Below are 18,306 nucleotides of genomic sequence, written 5' to 3'. Positions count from 1 at the left end.
TGTTACCATAAATTCAATATTTCAATCATTGCGAGTTTGCGAGTCCGTAATTGAATTTGAGAATTAGTGTTTTAAAAACTCATAAAAACAAATATATATTCATAAACAATATTTAGGTGATATAGATATTTATTACTTAATTTACTAAAACTTAAAATTTACCGATATTTATTATTTCTACATTCATTTTTCTTATGACGTCAGTCCGTGTCTGGACGAGATATGTGAAGTCAATCTGTGGCATTAGCTCCTGGCGAGACCATGTCGTAAATTGGATGGGTTATCAAATACAATATACAACAATAGTGTATGTGCATATTAAATGTAAGGATATTGGATGCTGTCTGTCGTACAGTCCATTTGTGTGGGACCATTTGTGCAGAAAACGTATGAGGTGAATACACGAACGTATTTCGACGTGTAGAAGTACGGCTTAATCATTGTAAGTATAATAAATTCGCGTTAGCTTATAACATTAGCTAAAATGTTATAACAGCTAAGAAGTAAAACGGATGACTGTCTTCCAACTGATGCGTATAGAATAAAATAATGACCATCTGGCTGTTGCGTAGAAAGCAAATGTTCAGTTAAAAAAGCAACAATATATTTCACTTTACGACTACAGTATTCACATAGTAAATATGAATGTAGGATGTCGAATATATTATATATATGTTACTAAAATACTATATGGAATAAAAATACAAATAAAAAAAATTTACATTTAACTTTAAAATTACAGCTATGATATCAAATGATGATATCAAAATTTTGTGTTAGAAAAAAATGTTTGTTTTATATTGATAATTTATAAGAATCTAGATTTTTGATTAATACACTTCTCATTCTTCATCTATACCCAATGAGTACCTAAATTTTCTGCGCCCTTGTATATACCACATTGTTTCCTGATACGATCTTGGCAAGACTTCTGGTACAGCTGATGGTGCCTTAAAAGTGTAATAAAATATATTTGATGTCATTTGTTCACCGGTTGTAGAATCTAAAATATCAGCTACTGTCATCACTTCTATATACTGCTCTTGTGTGTAAACAACATATGCAACCATTTTTATAAACGAAGAAACGCTCACAGGACTTCTAAAACTGATATCACATATATGCTTTATTTTCGCTGGGCTCTTATTGTAAAGCCTTGCTGCTACCCAACTTATTTCAAGCCCATTCCGCATAAGAAATCCACCAAATACTGTATACTGAGCATTCCGATACTCAGGAAAACAGGGAAAAGTATTTACTATATATGAATCTGACATCCAACGGCAATTCTTTGGTAAAGAACGCACATTAAGTTCCATTGTTTGCAACGGTGTGGTACGTTTATACAGTTCGTACATTATCGATTGCTCACAATCGTTTGGTTGCACCTTAAAAATGGACTCCTCTGCTACTTTTTGACGTCTTTTTTTACGTTTTTCACCTCCTGAAAGAATAGATTTTTCTTCGTCACTAGCTGGTAATATTGGGTTTACAGGTGCTGCACTAGTGTTTGTTGCATTTCGCGCTGCAAAAAGAAACAGAGCGCGTGTGATTTTCTTGTAAACATCCTTTTCCTTCTGTTCCAACCACACAACAACTTCCATTGAACTGCGCCCTACCCAAGATATGTGCCCAGATAGACGTATATCCTCTGTTATAACGGTTTGTATATCGGTAAAAGTTATTTTGTCAACTAATATCGTAACAAACGTATATGGCATGTGTACGCCTTCAGGTAGTTTTGGAATCTTTAAATGTTTGTAACAGAGCCATACTAAAATTAAATATGTTATTGTTTTATTAAATGTTTTAAAAATTTAGTTAAGAACATGCCACCAAATAAATCCATATCTTCCATTAGCCTTCCCATTCTGATATGACCAAAAAGTGCAACATATTTATCCTGTAAAGTCTTCTCAACGCTAAAAGGAATTATAGCATATGTAAACGACTCCTGCATAGAACGAGGTGGTAAGTCCTCTAGTTTTGGAACATGTTTTAATAAGTGTTCTCTAGATTTTGGTACTGGTTTATATCCTTCTTCTAAGCCGAAATGGTCTATCAATTTTGCTTTTACTTGTTTTAATATAAAATTTTATTATTTATCTTGCTGTGTGTTTAATATATTACCTTCAGCCATAGTTCCACTAAATGGTGCATCTTGCCCACGCAGACCAACACTACGTAAAGGTACACTAATATAAATATTTGGAAACAAATAAATCTTCGTCATTAACGAACTTATACAATTGATGAAAGTAGTTATTAACAGTTATTAGTTGTTATTCGAAGGTTAGTAATTATATAGTATTTTTGTTATTACTACTAGATACTTACAATACTCTCGATGTCTTGATTGATAAAAAATTTGAAAAAACAAAACGATTCATATTACTTTAGTAATATCAACAAATGAATTTTATTGCCAAATTTTAAAAAAGCTGTTTATGTATTAAAAACAATACCCTTATTAATACCATGTATTGATGATTTCACAAAATAACCATATGGTACATTGCTACAAAAAACAGAGTTGTCATTTGTTCACAACTAAAAAAAAAAACTATGCTTACTTAAATAATATTACATTCTGTTTACCTGGTTTACATAATGAACTTTAGTCAACGAATTTTACTAAAGTTGATTTAGCGTTTACATTATCGTTTGGGGTTTTCATTTAAACAATTGTTACAGTTTTTAATATAACGATAAGCAATCCACTGGAAACCTACATTGTTATTAATAAATAAAATTGAAAAATTTATTATTTCAAAGAAAATTAAATTAACTGGACAAAAATGTATATTATTTATAGAATTTTGAAAAGTCTTTCGATTGGTATATAATTATTAGATCTTTGATGCGTATATATCAAATCATACGAAAAAAAAATTAGCAAATAATAATTTCTTCAAAAAGTTTATTTTTAGAAAAATCCGAAAACGGTACCAATTTGCACCCAAATACTTCTTATATAGAATTAATTAAGGCAACAAAGAACACAAAACTAGAGTAATACAATTTAGTGTACTTTAAAGATAAAATCAAGCTTCTAAATTCAGTAAATTTCAAGATTTATGTAAAATTTTAACTTCTATAGTATAGAAAATATTCTCAGAAAATAGAATAAATAAAATAGAATAAATATTTCAACTGAAATATTAAATATATCTGAAAAAGTTCAACAAATAATCAGTTTTTAAAATTGTTCATAATTAACAACCCAGCTTCCATAGCAACGTTGCTAACTTAGCACTAGCAATATATTAGGTCTGTTCCACGAGTTACTTGTAGTAACTTTGAGTAACACTGTGTACACACAAATGCGTTTCACCAGCAAATTTTCGAGTAAATGAGAGCATGTTAAAGAGCGTAACATCCCTGTTAAAATTTGAAAATGCTACACAGACTTTGTTCGTGCATTTTATTTCAAGTAAAATTTGTGTGATGTGTAAATCAGCTGTTTTGATTTGAAATTTTTGTATTGTTTATTTTCGCGGTACACGTATAGAAGGTCATTTTCAATGCTTATATCAGCAGATTTTCGAATTATATTGCTGAGTAAAATTATAATAGATAATTACAATTATAAAAAATAAACAGTGAAACCTATAGTTTGCTTTAAAACTTGTATTTCGAACGAAATATTATACATCAAGTAGTAAAAAATGTTACACAAAATCTACTATGTATAGTGCATAGACAAATAATGCAATTCATGTAAAGAACACCAAGATGACGTCATTAATTTGCGTCATTCTAGCCGGAGTACTGGTAACAGTTAAAAACAAAGAAAACATCGACAACATTAAAATGCTGGTACTCGATAATTATCGTATGAGTCTTATAGAGTTGATTCAAGAAATAGATATATTATTTAAGTCGATTCATATCATAGGTAATATTTTGATTAGTGAAGAGCATTATCGCATAACCGTTTGTTTAAAAGGAAAGTAACTTACGAGCTTCTAACTTACAAGGAACAACACTTCGATAAAATCCATCAAAACTGACGATGATGTATGGGTTCTACATTCAGTGAGTATGGGTACAATGAAATGAAAAATGAAACTAAATTCAAAAAGTGATATGAACGTCGCTCAAAAAGCAATTACAATCGTGTGATACACACTGAATTTTCTTCAAAAGAAACAGTGAATAAGGAAGAATTCGAGACTTGCGAGCCGTTTACCTAAGAACCCGATTCGAAGAGGTCCAATTCATGGACTTTGCGCTAAGAAAATAAAATATTGCTCAAAACTATCATTGTGTAAGAACTATTTCGTTACACAAAATTCAACGACTGTGATCAAATAAGCATTGTATCAATCTCGTATGACTTCGTGTAAGTTTTTTCTGTTTTCGAAAATAAAGTCAATTTTTCGAAAAAGATGTTTGGAATCGATTGCGTCCACTATATAAAAAGTAGATCAATTAGTCTAGATGAAATGTGGGGAGTATTAAATTTAGTCCTGGTGTAATTGAATTTGAATTTTTTATTTTATTTATATGTCTCTGATAAAAATAACTCGATGGTTTCTATTTACGTTTTTAATATATGTTTTTGTGGTTTTGTATTTCTTTTGTGATTCTATCAGTAAAGATATGCTTGAATCTTTTCTATTTAATATTTGATTTTTTTAATAAATTAAAATCTTAAATAAAAATTGAATAAATGAAAATAAATATTGGTACATAAATGAATATATATTCATATTAAACTGAAAAGTCAATAAATATTTATAAAAATGAAGTGTACCTAAATACTTGTAAATAATTTGTGCACACAAAATGTCAACATAATAAAGCATGGCACTTTGTCAATTGTCAGAAGTGTACTGAAGCGAATATCTAAGCTGTTAGTCCCAAGCTCAGTGAAGTATTCGTCTATGTAGAATGGAAATTAGCTACATTGCCACGTTGGCATGTGTAAATGCAAAGTACGGTAATATTTCAACGTACCAATTTGTTGTCAACAACTCCAACTGCTGTATTCACGTTGACAACTTCATAGTCAGACATTGTTAATCAAAATTGAGGTTAAGTCGTAATCTCAACGGGACCTCCTTACCGGAATGTGTCAAGTTGTTACCATTTTCGGCAGTAGTGAAAGTAGGTGTATTCATGGTATTTGCATTAAAGCGAACAAATTGGTATATTTTGTGTGTGAAATGTACTAAGTGACAAAGTAGAAAAATTACCCAATTAACTTTATATCCTCCAGTGCTATTGTTTTATTCTACTTCATTCTCTATTTTTCTGGTGAGAATATGCTGTAAATTATAACGCCTTTCTACGGTAAACATTATTAGAAGTCAGTACTTTGACTTAGCATCAGTTAAGCGCCTGATGACTTATGCGAATTAAAAGTTGTGTATTAGAAAATTTAATCTTAATTATTTCTGGGAATTTGGGAATAATTGTCTGCCTTATTTTACAAACTTGACTTTTCGTAGTATACTCCATATGTCTCGAAAATTAATTTAAATAAACAAATTATTTTTGTATGCTATAGGCATGTCCAAAATGCACTTGCAACTTTAAAATGCAAATTGTTAAATGCAGTCAACATTAATTGGAATTTAAAAAACATGGATTCTGCATTAGAAATTGCAATTTATTGTTAAAAAAAATGATGTATTTTTACTTTCTCGGCCTTAAGTTTGTTTCTCATTCCTAACTGTGTTTTGCAAGTTCAAGGTGTACAACTCAGGTTAACTTAAGTTGCATTTTACTAGTGAATTCCAGTTGCCATACAGTCAATTTGAACCCTTCTTCGACAGACCTCATTTGGTTCTTATGCTTTTGCAAACTGCAAATACAAATATTTGAAATAGTTTTCCGTATTCAAGTTAGATGTGCTACAGTTGTATGTGAATAAAAGACTTACACCCAGTTGCCAAAATTATCTTTTATGATATTGTTTTAAAGACAAACAAACAGTGTCTATGTGCCATATATGGACGCATTCAATCTTCGACAGACATTTGCAAAATGTTTTTGTTTTGTTTTTGTTCCATTTATGGCAATTACGCGGAACATGGATACTCTGCAACCTAGGGACGCATCCAATTTTCAAAATACATTTGCAAAATGTTATTTAATACAAAGAATAATATACATACAAATTTTATCAATAATCATTAAACATTTGAACTGAGTGGTCGTTAGGTATATCATACAGATTAATTCAATGATGGATTGATCCGTTTCCAACAGGGATGATAAAACTAATACTAATGTACTTATGGAGTTTATGCGACAAATTTCTATAACGAAAGTTAAATAAATAAAATTTATTAAAAGTATTAAAAAATTTCAAAATAAACACTATTCTTTATTATATACAGGGTTAGGCGATTGAAGCGACCATATCTTTTTTGTATGTAATTATTTTTTATTGATTAAAATTACAAAAATTTGTTAAAATAATCAATAATTCAGTATCCATTCACTGTTGCTGGATGTGGCCACCTTTAGCGTTGACTATGGCCATCAAAGGGTTAGAAAATGAGTTGCATGATTCACGAATGTGATCTTTCGGTATTTTGGCACATTCCTGAACAATGGCTTTTTTTAACGCATCCATACTGGCATATTTTTTAGTCTTCACCTTGGAATAGTTCATCGGATTTGCATCTGGAAAACTCGAAAGCAATTATGGTATGTGGGCGTAATGAAAAGTGGAACGTGATTTTTTAACCATTCTTAGTTCCCACTGATGCTCTATCGAGTTAGTTTGATATTAAATTATTATAGTTGGTTATTATTAAAATTCACTTTTCATAAATAAACTATTAATCTTTGTACGATTCCATTAAAACCAAGCATTTTCGTTTGACGTACGGCTTATACATGTCTACGTCATGTGCGACTCTTTAAAGCTTTGAGTACCAAAAGGGTCGTAAGAAAATTACTAACTGTTCTTTAATTTGATCTCTATAAATGTCATTGACTCGAATAGTATATATGTTATATATCAATCTCGTAATTCTGGCTTTATACAGATTTTACTCTTGACCACTTTTTTTTTGGCTTTTCATGAATGTAATGCTGACATTATTATATCGACTGTTGTTTACCTGTTAATGACATCAATATAACATCATCATATTGCATATCGTGAAATTGCGGTAACTCTTAATATATATAAAATATTGCATGGATATTCAACTGCAATAAATTTATTGTGGAGTCCCTTAAAGCTTTGCAAAAGCTTTAAAAGATGTCTGTTTTGATAGGCATCTGAAGCAAAAATACTTTAACTGCACAATGATGATGCTTCAAAATACGTTTTTTAAATTGTGATAGCTACCCAATTGCGTATCTCGGTATTCGCCGGGAACTAAAAGACATGGATTTCTTATGACGAACCACAAACAACAAAGATAATGACATGGTACATTATTTCAACTTAGCTATAATAATATAATAAAATAATAATTCAAAAGAATTTGAAATCTTTCTAAAGACATCTGTACAAGATGCCGAATGTTGAGCTGAAAATCTTCAACCCTTCTCGACCACACGACAATGTGAGTCAAGGAGCTGCAGAAATATATTGCTTTAAAAAACGTAAGTATTAAAATCAAGTCATATTGGACTTTTATTTAAAAGTTTTATATAAATGTTCGTTATAACTTAATCTAAAATTTTTTTTTGCATTTAGTTATAAATTCATAAAACGATTATTTTAAACACAAGAATTATATATTTTATTTTCGAAATAAATCAAAAACTAACATGAAACAATTTTATATTTTTGCTGAGATATGTCTTTGAAGTCATTATAAACAACATCATTCGAGTTTTAGAATGACATGCGTGAGTGGAGGATATGGGTCATTCTATGTAAAATATTTACGATGTGTAAAATTTCATATGCTATATACTATTTTTATCTAAATTGTATTAGATCATGCATTAGCTTTACTCTAGCGGAGCCAATCTCCACCTACAGGCTGCATCATGCATGTTTCATGTGTGCTTGTAGTCTGTTAGGGTACTAGGGTATTAGTTTGTTAGGTACTAGGCCACTGGCAATGGCAATGTATTATAGTATTTAAGAGCGGCCCCGATAAAGAATAGGCGCCACTGATAATAAGTGCCAACCTTAAGTCTTCTTATTTCTATTTATTATTACTATTACTAATACTATGATTACAATTATTAGTACTAGTATTTAACTATTAGTATTAGTATTATGATTATTTTTATTCTTTTCTTACTGTGTTATATCTTATTCTTATCTTACCTTGTTATTACTATTATAGTGATTCACAAAAATGGACACAATAAGTGACGGCTACTTTTGTTGACATACTCATACGTCTCCACACATTATTATTTACTCTTATGAGCCTGAGTAGTCCCCAGGCAAAATGCGTAAGTGGAGCATATTTCCCCTAACGTAAATACAGGTGGACAATGAATACCTTATTTATTTATTTATTTATGTGTATTTGTTTATTTATATATTTGTATATTTATATAGGTAAATCTCAATTGTTTTATTTATAAAGTTTTTTATTTAGTCATTTATTTTAAATTACTTTAGTTATTTGGTTATATTCACAGTAATCGTGTCAGGTTATTGTATGTGGGTAAGATAAGCCATCATTTTTTAGAGAGTGGTACGGCTAAGTATATCTACAATGCTAATTTCCAGTGGCTAATTACCACTGTGGTTCAGGTATTATCAACAAACAATATACTGAGGGCACGATTGTGTAATTATGATATGGTTATGAGGCCGTGAAAGTAATAAAGCTCCGAAAACTGGAGTTTTGAAGATGCAGACGTGGTAATGTCTGCACATGATATTTAAATATGCATCAAAATACCTTTAAAAAAAATTTTATAATTTTAAAATATAAAGCAGGCATTGAAATTTAGATTTAAAGCCAATATTTTTTTACAAGTTCAAATAATATTTAGAATAATGTATTTTATTTTTTATGTATACATTTTTTAAGCATTATTTCAAAATTCCAAAAAAAAAAGAGTTTTGGGTTAAGATTTTTGGCATATTTTAAAAATCAACTTCTTTGCAAAAAAAACAAAAAAAAAACAAAATGACAGATCAAGATGAGCCACAAGACTTCGAAAACAATAATGTTGAAGGCGATGACGATGATGCGGCAGCTTCTCAACAACGTCTAAGTTCCATTAAAGATACTTTTATGCAAACTATTACTGAAATCATACAAATGCTAAACCAGTTCGTTTATAGACCATCAGCGAGTGAAGTTGAAAATTTAGATGATGAGTCAGTAGACCCCGTGGAAGTAGAGAACATTGAAGAGAACTTGAATGAAAACATCACAGTTGATGAAAATGTGTCTGAAGGCGATGCTGATGAAGTGGTCGATGTTGACCTTGACGTCGATGGTGAATATGATTATGGCGAACTGGATGACGATGATGAAGATGAAACGCAAAATGATGAAAAGGATGACAAAATGAGTTTTAACTAAAACAACATCAGTAATAGCAGTAAGTTTGACATTTTTTATTAGACTGCTTTTATGTTTCATTATATATAATTTTTTAAAAGCTCAATCATTTGCGAAGACTTTGAAATTGAGTTTTTGTAAGTGACGTGGGTGCTTATTACTATTAACCAAAACACCTATGATGTGTATAGTTTTCCGTTCCATCGCATACACAAAAGCATTCTCTTTAATGGACGACAACATCTTTAATAATATTTCCTTCCTTGCCTTGTAAGTTAAAGTTTTTGAAGAAAACTTATTATGTAGATCTAAAACTTCTAAGAAAGAAAACAGATACAGTTGTGTAAAATCTCTAAGGCACAAAAGGTTTTTCCGATTCAATATGCAGAATATATTTGTATATATATATATAAGCATGCTCTCGGATTCCGTACTGTGTTTGAGATAATTTCATACTGTAAAATAATAAATTATGGATATGACCTATTTCTGACTATAGAACTTAAGCAATGAGAAAAAAAAATATATAATTTTGACAAAAATCATACACTCTCTTAAAATTGCCTAAATATTTCTAATTGGTCAACGAAATATGCCGTGGAACGGTAAAAATGCTACAAAACTAATTGGGACGACATGTTTAATTCCATTTTCATAACTAATTACATAAATTTGATTATAATTTCAATAAAAGTATATAACTTACATTAAATAATAATAATATATAAAAATTATTTTAAATTAAATTTAATCCATTTTCCAGGTCTGGTAATTAAAGACCATCTTTGACTAATTCAATTTGAACATCATTCGTAGTTATAGCAATTCAATCCATAACTAGCATATAAGCAAACTATAAATATATATATATGACTACCGCTAAGCACTAAGTCGGCAATATTCTTCAGAGTTCAAAAGAAAGTTTCTCCTCAGTCGGAGAGTATCTGATGGGTTTATCTTGTATATGAAAGAGCTTAAAGTTCACAGTCTCATTTTACATACTCGTAAATGTAAGTGTTCTTTGATTTATCGTATACGTATGTATATATGATAACACGTTGCTATAGACTTAACGGATATTGAACCGATCAAATTCCAAAGTTTTATTAGACATATATTTATTCATTTTTTCATTTGTTTATTTGTAAAATAACACTAAAACCAAGAATAAGCAACTGAACTACTAGGTCCTTCGTCGTGTGCTAATATTCATGCTAATAATTATATCTAAGTTTTATTTAATATATTTTTGGGTAGGTGTACCTTTATTATATTGTAGTCGTTATTCTTGATTGCGTTAAAAAGGCTGGTGTCGTTCGTTGGATTGTTGTAGCAGTTTCTGAGATGACTCGTAGTTACAATATATCCACATTTGGGGCATGTTGGTTGTACATCCCTTTAGTAGACATATATATTATTTTTATTAAATGGCGTTTTTGACATTTTTATATTATATAAGTTGTCTGTACTTAAAATCGGATCTGAATCCAACAGTTAGCGTATTCATCACTATCCAGAGCATTCAGTTGATCATTCAAGACATTCACGCAATTTTGAGAGAAAGTAACGTTTAAGAGTAAAATTCTATACAAATTACTTTTCTATTAAGGTTTGTTTTTTCTATAGAATAGTTTCTTTTCTCTCTTATTCTACATAGCTCAGTGGTTTAGTTGTGCATGAAATTAGAAAGATAATGTTTTCAATGTCCAAATTTGAAATACATTGTGTGCGTTTTCTTTCATAGAAGTTATATATCAACATAACTATTGCCTCTACTAATAACCTCTTTTGTAATAATATCTATTATAAATTTAGAAAACGAAATGTTTGTACGCCGTACAAAAATCAAGGTAAATGTTTTTTATATACATAACTCTACATTTTATTTTTATAACTATTAGAACCGGTAAAAATTGCAGAAACCGAAAATTGCAAATTTTTGTTAGAAACTGGAAGGAATCCAACTTATATGCATATAAATGTTCTGCCAGTAAACAATTTTTATAATCTGCATCCAAGTAAAAAAAGGTATTTATGCCAAAAAATGTACAATCGTTGTCAGAACCTTTTTATTATCTAAATCTATTTGTTAGAAAATTACTGATGCTTGCAAATCGTTAAACGTAACCAGAACATCGCAAGCCAAATACTTGTGGGCTCTTTTGTCAAAAAAAAAAATGTTTCTAAACCTGACATACAACAGAAGTAACAAATTTAAGTTAAATTCTTAAATATAAATATAGAATAATAATTTTAAAAAAATGGTGAAATCAACGTAAAAACCTCTAAATTACAGCCATATGGAGAGTTCATTCAATTCGCTATTATGTAAATAATTTTTTTCTAGATTATTAAATAATTGATTTTAATTATCTGTACACCTCATCTAATTATCTCATCTAGTAACTAATAGACACGGACAATATTGGAATTTATAGCTATACCTATATATGACATCCAAAAAAATATATGGAAGTCCATCCGGATAGCAGGACACCTGACATATAATGTGATGTCCGTAGTGTTTATGAAGTATCTGTTGACCTGTCGAGTTGTTAATGGATTTGACTCTCGTTAATGTAACAAAAGATAAACCATGAATTAATTGAGATATAGCACTTTTACTAAAAACTAATTAACTATCTTTTACAAATCTATAGGCACCTTAAAAATTCAAGTGACAAATTTAATGCAATATTGAAATATAACGCAGTCTTCCTAGACAGCTGTGTTGTGAACAGTGTCCCCAGTCTTATCAATCAATGTAAGAGAAGCCAGTCATGCATTGAAATCATATAATATATTATAAAAGTTAGATCATTTATTCACACACTAACAGCTAATGTGAAAAATGAACATTTTACCTCAATATCAAAGTAAATCCGAATTCCTTTGAAGAGTAGTGCTGCAAACGACATAACCTGGAAGACATTAAGCACCTGAAAGATATATTTGGAGTATAAAGGACGTAATTGGTATGAAGTGCCTGGGATGTATATGATCTATTATACTATAATAGAAATTAGGTCATTACCAATGTAAGAAAAAACTTAATAAAATGTTTAATTAATTAATTATTAACATTTTTTTGCAGAATTTGTGCAAACTGAATATGGCATTAACAATTGAATGATACTGTTCACCGCTGCTCTAAAATTGTATTGAAATTTTTTATTTTGGAAGCCATACATTTGTACAATATATCCATATATTTTTTAATATAATATAGAAATAAAAAACAAATTTCAATACAAACCACTCTCTTTAAAATTTTATATATAACATTTTCATCATGTTGTTAACTATCAGCAGAATTAGCACAATCTCTTATTCGAAAATTATATAGTTACTCTCCAATAGACATAGTTTTATATAGAGCGCTGGCACCTGAAAAGTGTGTTAGTAATAATATTTCACAATGAAAAGCTTTCTTACGCGTTAATGAATAAGTAGGCTTACGACAAATCAGGTCATTATCACTGAATATATTATTTTTGGACAAACTCTAAAAACCATTTTATTTATTTAGAATGTGTCATATCACGTAATGAAATGAAACTGATATCCAATGCATGGTTATACTACTGGCTCTCACTGTAATAGTTGACGACTATCCCAATTATATGGATTACTCGATTTCTGGCGTTTTTTTTAGATCGTTTCACGATTTCCCTGATGCACGAGTCTCGGCATGTAATCTTCGTCTCCATAACAATTTTGAACGTCCTCTTCTTCATTTGCCTGGTAGGTTCCAGTCTAATGCCTGGCGACATATTTCGGTTGGATCCTAACATAGCGCATGTCCAATCCAAAGCAATTTACGATTCTTTATAAAGTTTACCATTTATTCAATATTTGTAAAATTCTTTATTTATTATAACACTTGGCCACCAAACTTTTCCAATTTGTGTCAGGCAATTGTGTACGAAGCTTTCTAGTTTTTGTATTATTATTTCTGTTATGAGCTATATTTCACAGCCATAAAATAGCACTGAGATGACGTTTGTTTTGAAAATCCTAAGTTTAGTGTAGGTGGAAAACATTGAAGAGTATCAAACTTTTCTAAGCTAGGCATATGTGCCTTTTCCAGGAAAGTATATCTTTATTGACGCCATCCTCTCCGAATATAATACTACATAGATAGGAAAAAGAATCGAGAGAGCCAGAATATCTCTGTTAATATTACAATGCACATAGATGACATGCACATCTTTTAAGCCGGCCATCTAAGACTAATAAGACGATTTTAAAGCATTAAGGTTTCAATATCATTAGTATTTAGTTGTTAAAGCCTAGTTAAAACGGAAAAATCGATATTTTGCATTTTTATGAACAGTTTATATGAAGAACTATTTACCGATAGGTAGTTTATTACAGAGAATATGTAACAAGTTATTTATTCAATCACTTTTAATATCGTACGTCATCGTAAACACTGCAGAACTTTTAAAACTACGATTGTAAGTACAGCTGATTTATAGCTTATTCACACTGCCTCATTTAGGCAGTTTTGCTTACTATAGCCACTTATAAGAATTTACCATACAAAAATCTTTCATGTAAATGAGCTCATTATCAATAAATCGGATCAAGGCTAAAAATGTCGAATGCAACTCTTAAAAATAAATTTCCCACAAGGAAAATTACCAAAATGTGACAAAAGCCGAGCTGCAAACAAAGGCACTGAAGTGGTAAGTATTTAATAAAATCTTTGTTTTTTTTGATTGTATATGTAATTGATATATAAAATGTATATAAATGAATTAACATATCAGTTATATATTAAATTTTATATAACTGAAGTTTGTAAAAGTTTATAAAAGTCCTATCAGCTGCATATAAAAGTTCTATGAGCACATTATAATGTCAACAGTCATTCCTTATTATAAATGAGCAAGTCCCTATATGAGACAGTGTGAATGTACTATTAATTAAAAACTCTTTATACGAAATGGTTCAAAAACGTCGCATGGCAATACTGAGCAGTGTTGACAAGTTAAGGTTGAGTTAGTCGATACGTACCGTAAGAACTGAAGCCAAAGCGAAAAGCACAAACAACCACAACTGTGTGTTTGATAGGAATGAAAAAAACAAAGTTTGTCGCTTTTGTTTATTTTGCTCCTATCAAATACACAGGTGTGGTTGGTTGTGCATTACATTTTGGCTTAAGTTCACTTGAGTTCTTACGGTACGTACCGATTAACTGAGCCTTAACATATGAAAAATTTTGGGATATTTTTATCTGAGATTTTCTATATTATGAACTGCGGATATTTTATACCCAGTATATGAACTTATACCCAATATATGAAGGCACAAATATTAATATTATTAATTATGCATTCTTATAATTAAGTATAATGAAACTTCATAAGCTTCGGATTGATTGCGGCGTAAGATCTATATCCTATTTTTTATACTATGTACTTTGAATACAATCGCTTTTATTTAATAATGCTTGCTTGAATCTAAATGCAAAATTACGCATATTTGTTCGACATTGAATTTTACTATTACGTGCACTTGAGTTGCACAATTCAAACTCAAATTGTTCAAATTATTTGAAGTACTTACTGCATTTTCAATTGTCAGACTGCTTGAGTACCGCATTGCCACAGAATTCTTGAAACTTTTCTGAGGACTTAGAAAACCATTAGGACACGCAGGCATTATGGTAGGTAGGCGTTTATAGATGCACATATATGGAAGTGGGTGTGTTCATCTTAGTGATTTACCTACTCATTTTGCATAATATGTGTTTTACTCTAAATATGCACCTTTTGACATAGAAATTAATTGCCTCGAGATTGTGTTATTTTCGACTATATTTATGTAATATAGTAGTGTATATTTACTTTTACAAATGAACATATTTGCGATAGTTTCAATTAATTTTTGTTTACCTTTAAAATTGCTCTTGGTATTAATATGTGATATGTGATATGGTATATAAATATAACATTGATATTTTAATTATAACTGAAGTCCATTACTTAATTTTCAGGTATTTTCGTATTCATTTTCAGTTGCTATGTTATGGATACTTATAAAAAAAAAATATATTTTACGATTTAATATAAGATTTTAGATTATTCTAAATTATTATAATTATTACTAAAGCAAAGTTGTTTCAATTAGTGCTTTTATACTAACATTTGAAATGGCGCCAAAAGTAATCAATGCTATTTAGGGAACAGTCACTAACTTCATTCTAGTCCTTAAAATAACATCCGGATTATATATGACGCTTTGATATTCTTACAATATTTGGAAAAACTTTTCCAGTGTTAAGGCTCAGTTAAGGCTCACTTAGTCGGTAAATACCGTAAGAATTTAAGCGAACTTAAACCAAAGCGAAATGCACAACCATCCAACAAAATTCGCCGCATTTACTTATTTCGTTCGTATCAAATACACAGGTGTTGTTGGTTATGCATTTCGCTTTGACTTAAGTTCTTACGATAGGTACCGACTAACTGAGCTTTGAGCCAATAATTGTCTCAATTTTATGACGATGGATACAGCAAGTCATAAGGATATTTAAACATAATTATAATAGAAAACACAAATAACTAAATCAAAATAAAAAAGTGCAAGTCTTACAATTTTAATAATTACTAATACTTTTTACACTTGTTTTTTTTTTCCTTAAGTGTATTAGAAGAAGTGCCTGGAAATATAGATTATATGCCTTAATATATATATTAATAGCGTTATGTCGTTCCTCTCTATGTTAGTAAGATGTAACTAGGGCAGGCAGACTAATTTGATATATGTATAATATTGATCAATAACAAATTGAATCAATTTTTAGATAGACACTTGTGGGCTCACAATAAAGCTATATGCTATATTCAGAGCACAATTGCACAATAAACATTTCAATTCAATTCATGCAAAATTTCGTCAATATACAAAATGTATACTTTTGTGTAATACTCGATTCACACGAGATTTAGTTATTAGATTTAGATTTAGGTGTCATGTTTATAATTTTAGCTGTCAATTGTTTTTGTTGTTGTTGTTGTGGTTTGAGTTAGTACTATTGCGCACTTTCACTCTTCTATGGTTGGGGGCTTATCGCTGCCCCACACTAAGTTTTAACTATACTAAAATGATCATTTATTTATCTTTTAACTGATGACAGACCGTAGAGCAGCATATCTTCCTGTGCGTCCTGAGGTGGACTTAAGGTTTATTAGGGCGGTGTTGGGCAACAAATCGACTTTTGTGAGTAATTTTAGGGCTCTGTCCTTAATATATTTTTGCACTAAGTCGATCCTTACATCTCTATGCATATCTGTTGTTTTAATATACCAAGGAATATTACCTAGTCGTCTTAAAGCCAGTCTTAGTCTTATTGCTTTCAATGCAAAATAAAAACTTTTGACAGGTAAAATTTTTGTTGATTTGAGCAATACACGTTGAAATCAGATTGATTTGTATGACAATTGCAACAGTTGCAAGCAGAATTGAATCGTAATTTCTACAAAATGAAATTGTTTTTCATTTAAAGAGTTCACTGTAGTACAGTATTGTAGGGAAATAATTACACACCGCCTCTGTTTCACGTGTTATTTATTGCAAACCTGTAAAATTTTTCGTGCTTGCATACAGCTTTATTTGTTACTTACAAAATAGCAAATACAAGTATAATCTCTTAAATCTATTTACAATGTCTTAAGTCTAGTACCTCTTAAATCTATTTACAATATCTTAAGTCTAGTATCTCTTAAATCTATTTAGAATAATACTTATATAACTATAATAATTACTACAGTATTGTGCAGTACTAACTTATTCTATTGTAAATAATTTGGATAAATGAATGAAATATCCATATAAAATAAAACAAAACTGTTATTTATCATATGCATATATCATATGCACAAAGTATTTATCATATGTATATATTATATGCACAAAGTATATATTTTGAGAAAGTTGTTGAAAGGTGTGAAGATATGCTGAATCTGACAATCAAATTTTAATGATATGTTACTTTGTGTGAATCGATATTTTGGCTTCTTGATTTCAAATGTCAGTTTTGAATTTTTGACAGCGAAAATTACAAACTAAACCATCGTGTGAATCCAGTATTAATAAGCAAAAACTCTCATCTGCTGAACGGTTTCGTGTAGAAGATGTAGATGAAATTGGTTTGAACGATTCTAAAAAGGAGTTGTCAGTAACAGAGAATGTCCTCGTCAACTAAAAAAGTTCGTATATAATAAAAAATTGGAACCATTATAGAGGGAAAAACCCTGCTCAAACAGAAAAAGAATATGCAGAGCAGTTAGATGATAATCGAGCAGTTACCAATAAACGTTAACATGCCAATAATATGGTTCAAAAATAATGAAAATGGGTACCATATGAACTGACTGAAACCAGCATTGAAAATTGTTCAGCAGTCAGACACCAAAGATGGGATTTTTTGTATCAAGTTGTGACAGGTAATGAAAAAGAGATTTGCTGCAATCAATTGAAAAGCAAAAAAATCTTGGATTTATTCAGACGAACCATCCATATCAACAGGTTATTTTATGAGAGGTTATGTTGTGCATTTGGTAGGATCAGAAAAGTATGCTGTACAATAAGCCGGTAAAACTAAATGAAACTATTACAGTTGAGCGCCACAAAAATAGTTAGTAGACTGAAACCATGCATTGTATGAAAAATGTTTGATTCCATCCGACAAATAACGTAAAGTGATTGCGTTCCACATATCACAAGACAAGTGAAAAATACATCGAAAGCACTTAAATGGAAAACTTACCGCAAGCTCTTTATTCACTAGATTGTGTTTCATCAGATTACTACTTGTTCTGATCAATGCAAGGCATCTTTC

General features: G+C 30.1%; 1 protein-coding gene across 1 annotated transcript; it reads right to left on the bottom strand.

Moving 5' to 3' along the window:
* Nucleotides 1-758: 758 nt before the first annotated feature.
* LOC119662568 (acyl-coenzyme A thioesterase 9, mitochondrial-like) lies at nt 759-2,521 on the bottom strand. The gene is made up of 4 exons (XM_038072208.1): nt 2,338-2,521; nt 2,131-2,195; nt 1,834-2,076; nt 759-1,774 (listed from the first exon to the last, which is right to left on the bottom strand). Exons 1-4 carry the CDS (start codon nt 2,388-2,390, stop codon nt 843-845), a joined length of 1,293 nt encoding a protein of 430 aa, XP_037928136.1. The 5' UTR covers nt 2,391-2,521; the 3' UTR covers nt 759-842.
* Nucleotides 2,522-18,306: the final 15,785 nt, after the last annotated feature.

The sequence above is a fragment of the Teleopsis dalmanni genome, chromosome X (genome assembly GCF_002237135.1).
Source record: "Teleopsis dalmanni isolate 2A chromosome X, ASM223713v2, whole genome shotgun sequence".
Lineage (NCBI taxonomy): Eukaryota > Metazoa > Arthropoda > Insecta > Diptera > Diopsidae > Teleopsis > Teleopsis dalmanni.
The sequence above is the reverse complement of the archived record's forward strand: the minus strand, read 5'-3'. Positions and strand labels throughout refer to the sequence as shown.

Coding starts and splice junctions, on each gene's coding strand:
- LOC119662568 (XM_038072208.1), bottom strand. CDS start 2,390: ATGAATCGTTTTGTTTTTTCAAATTTTTTATCAATCAAGACATCGAGA. Junction 2,196..2,337: donor ATCAAGACATCGAGAGTATT/GTAAGTATCTAG, acceptor TATTTATATTAG/TGTACCTTTACGTAGTGTTG. Junction 1,775..1,833: donor AGATATGGATTTATTTGGTG/GCATGTTCTTAA, acceptor ATTTAATTTTAG/TATGGCTCTGTTACAAACAT.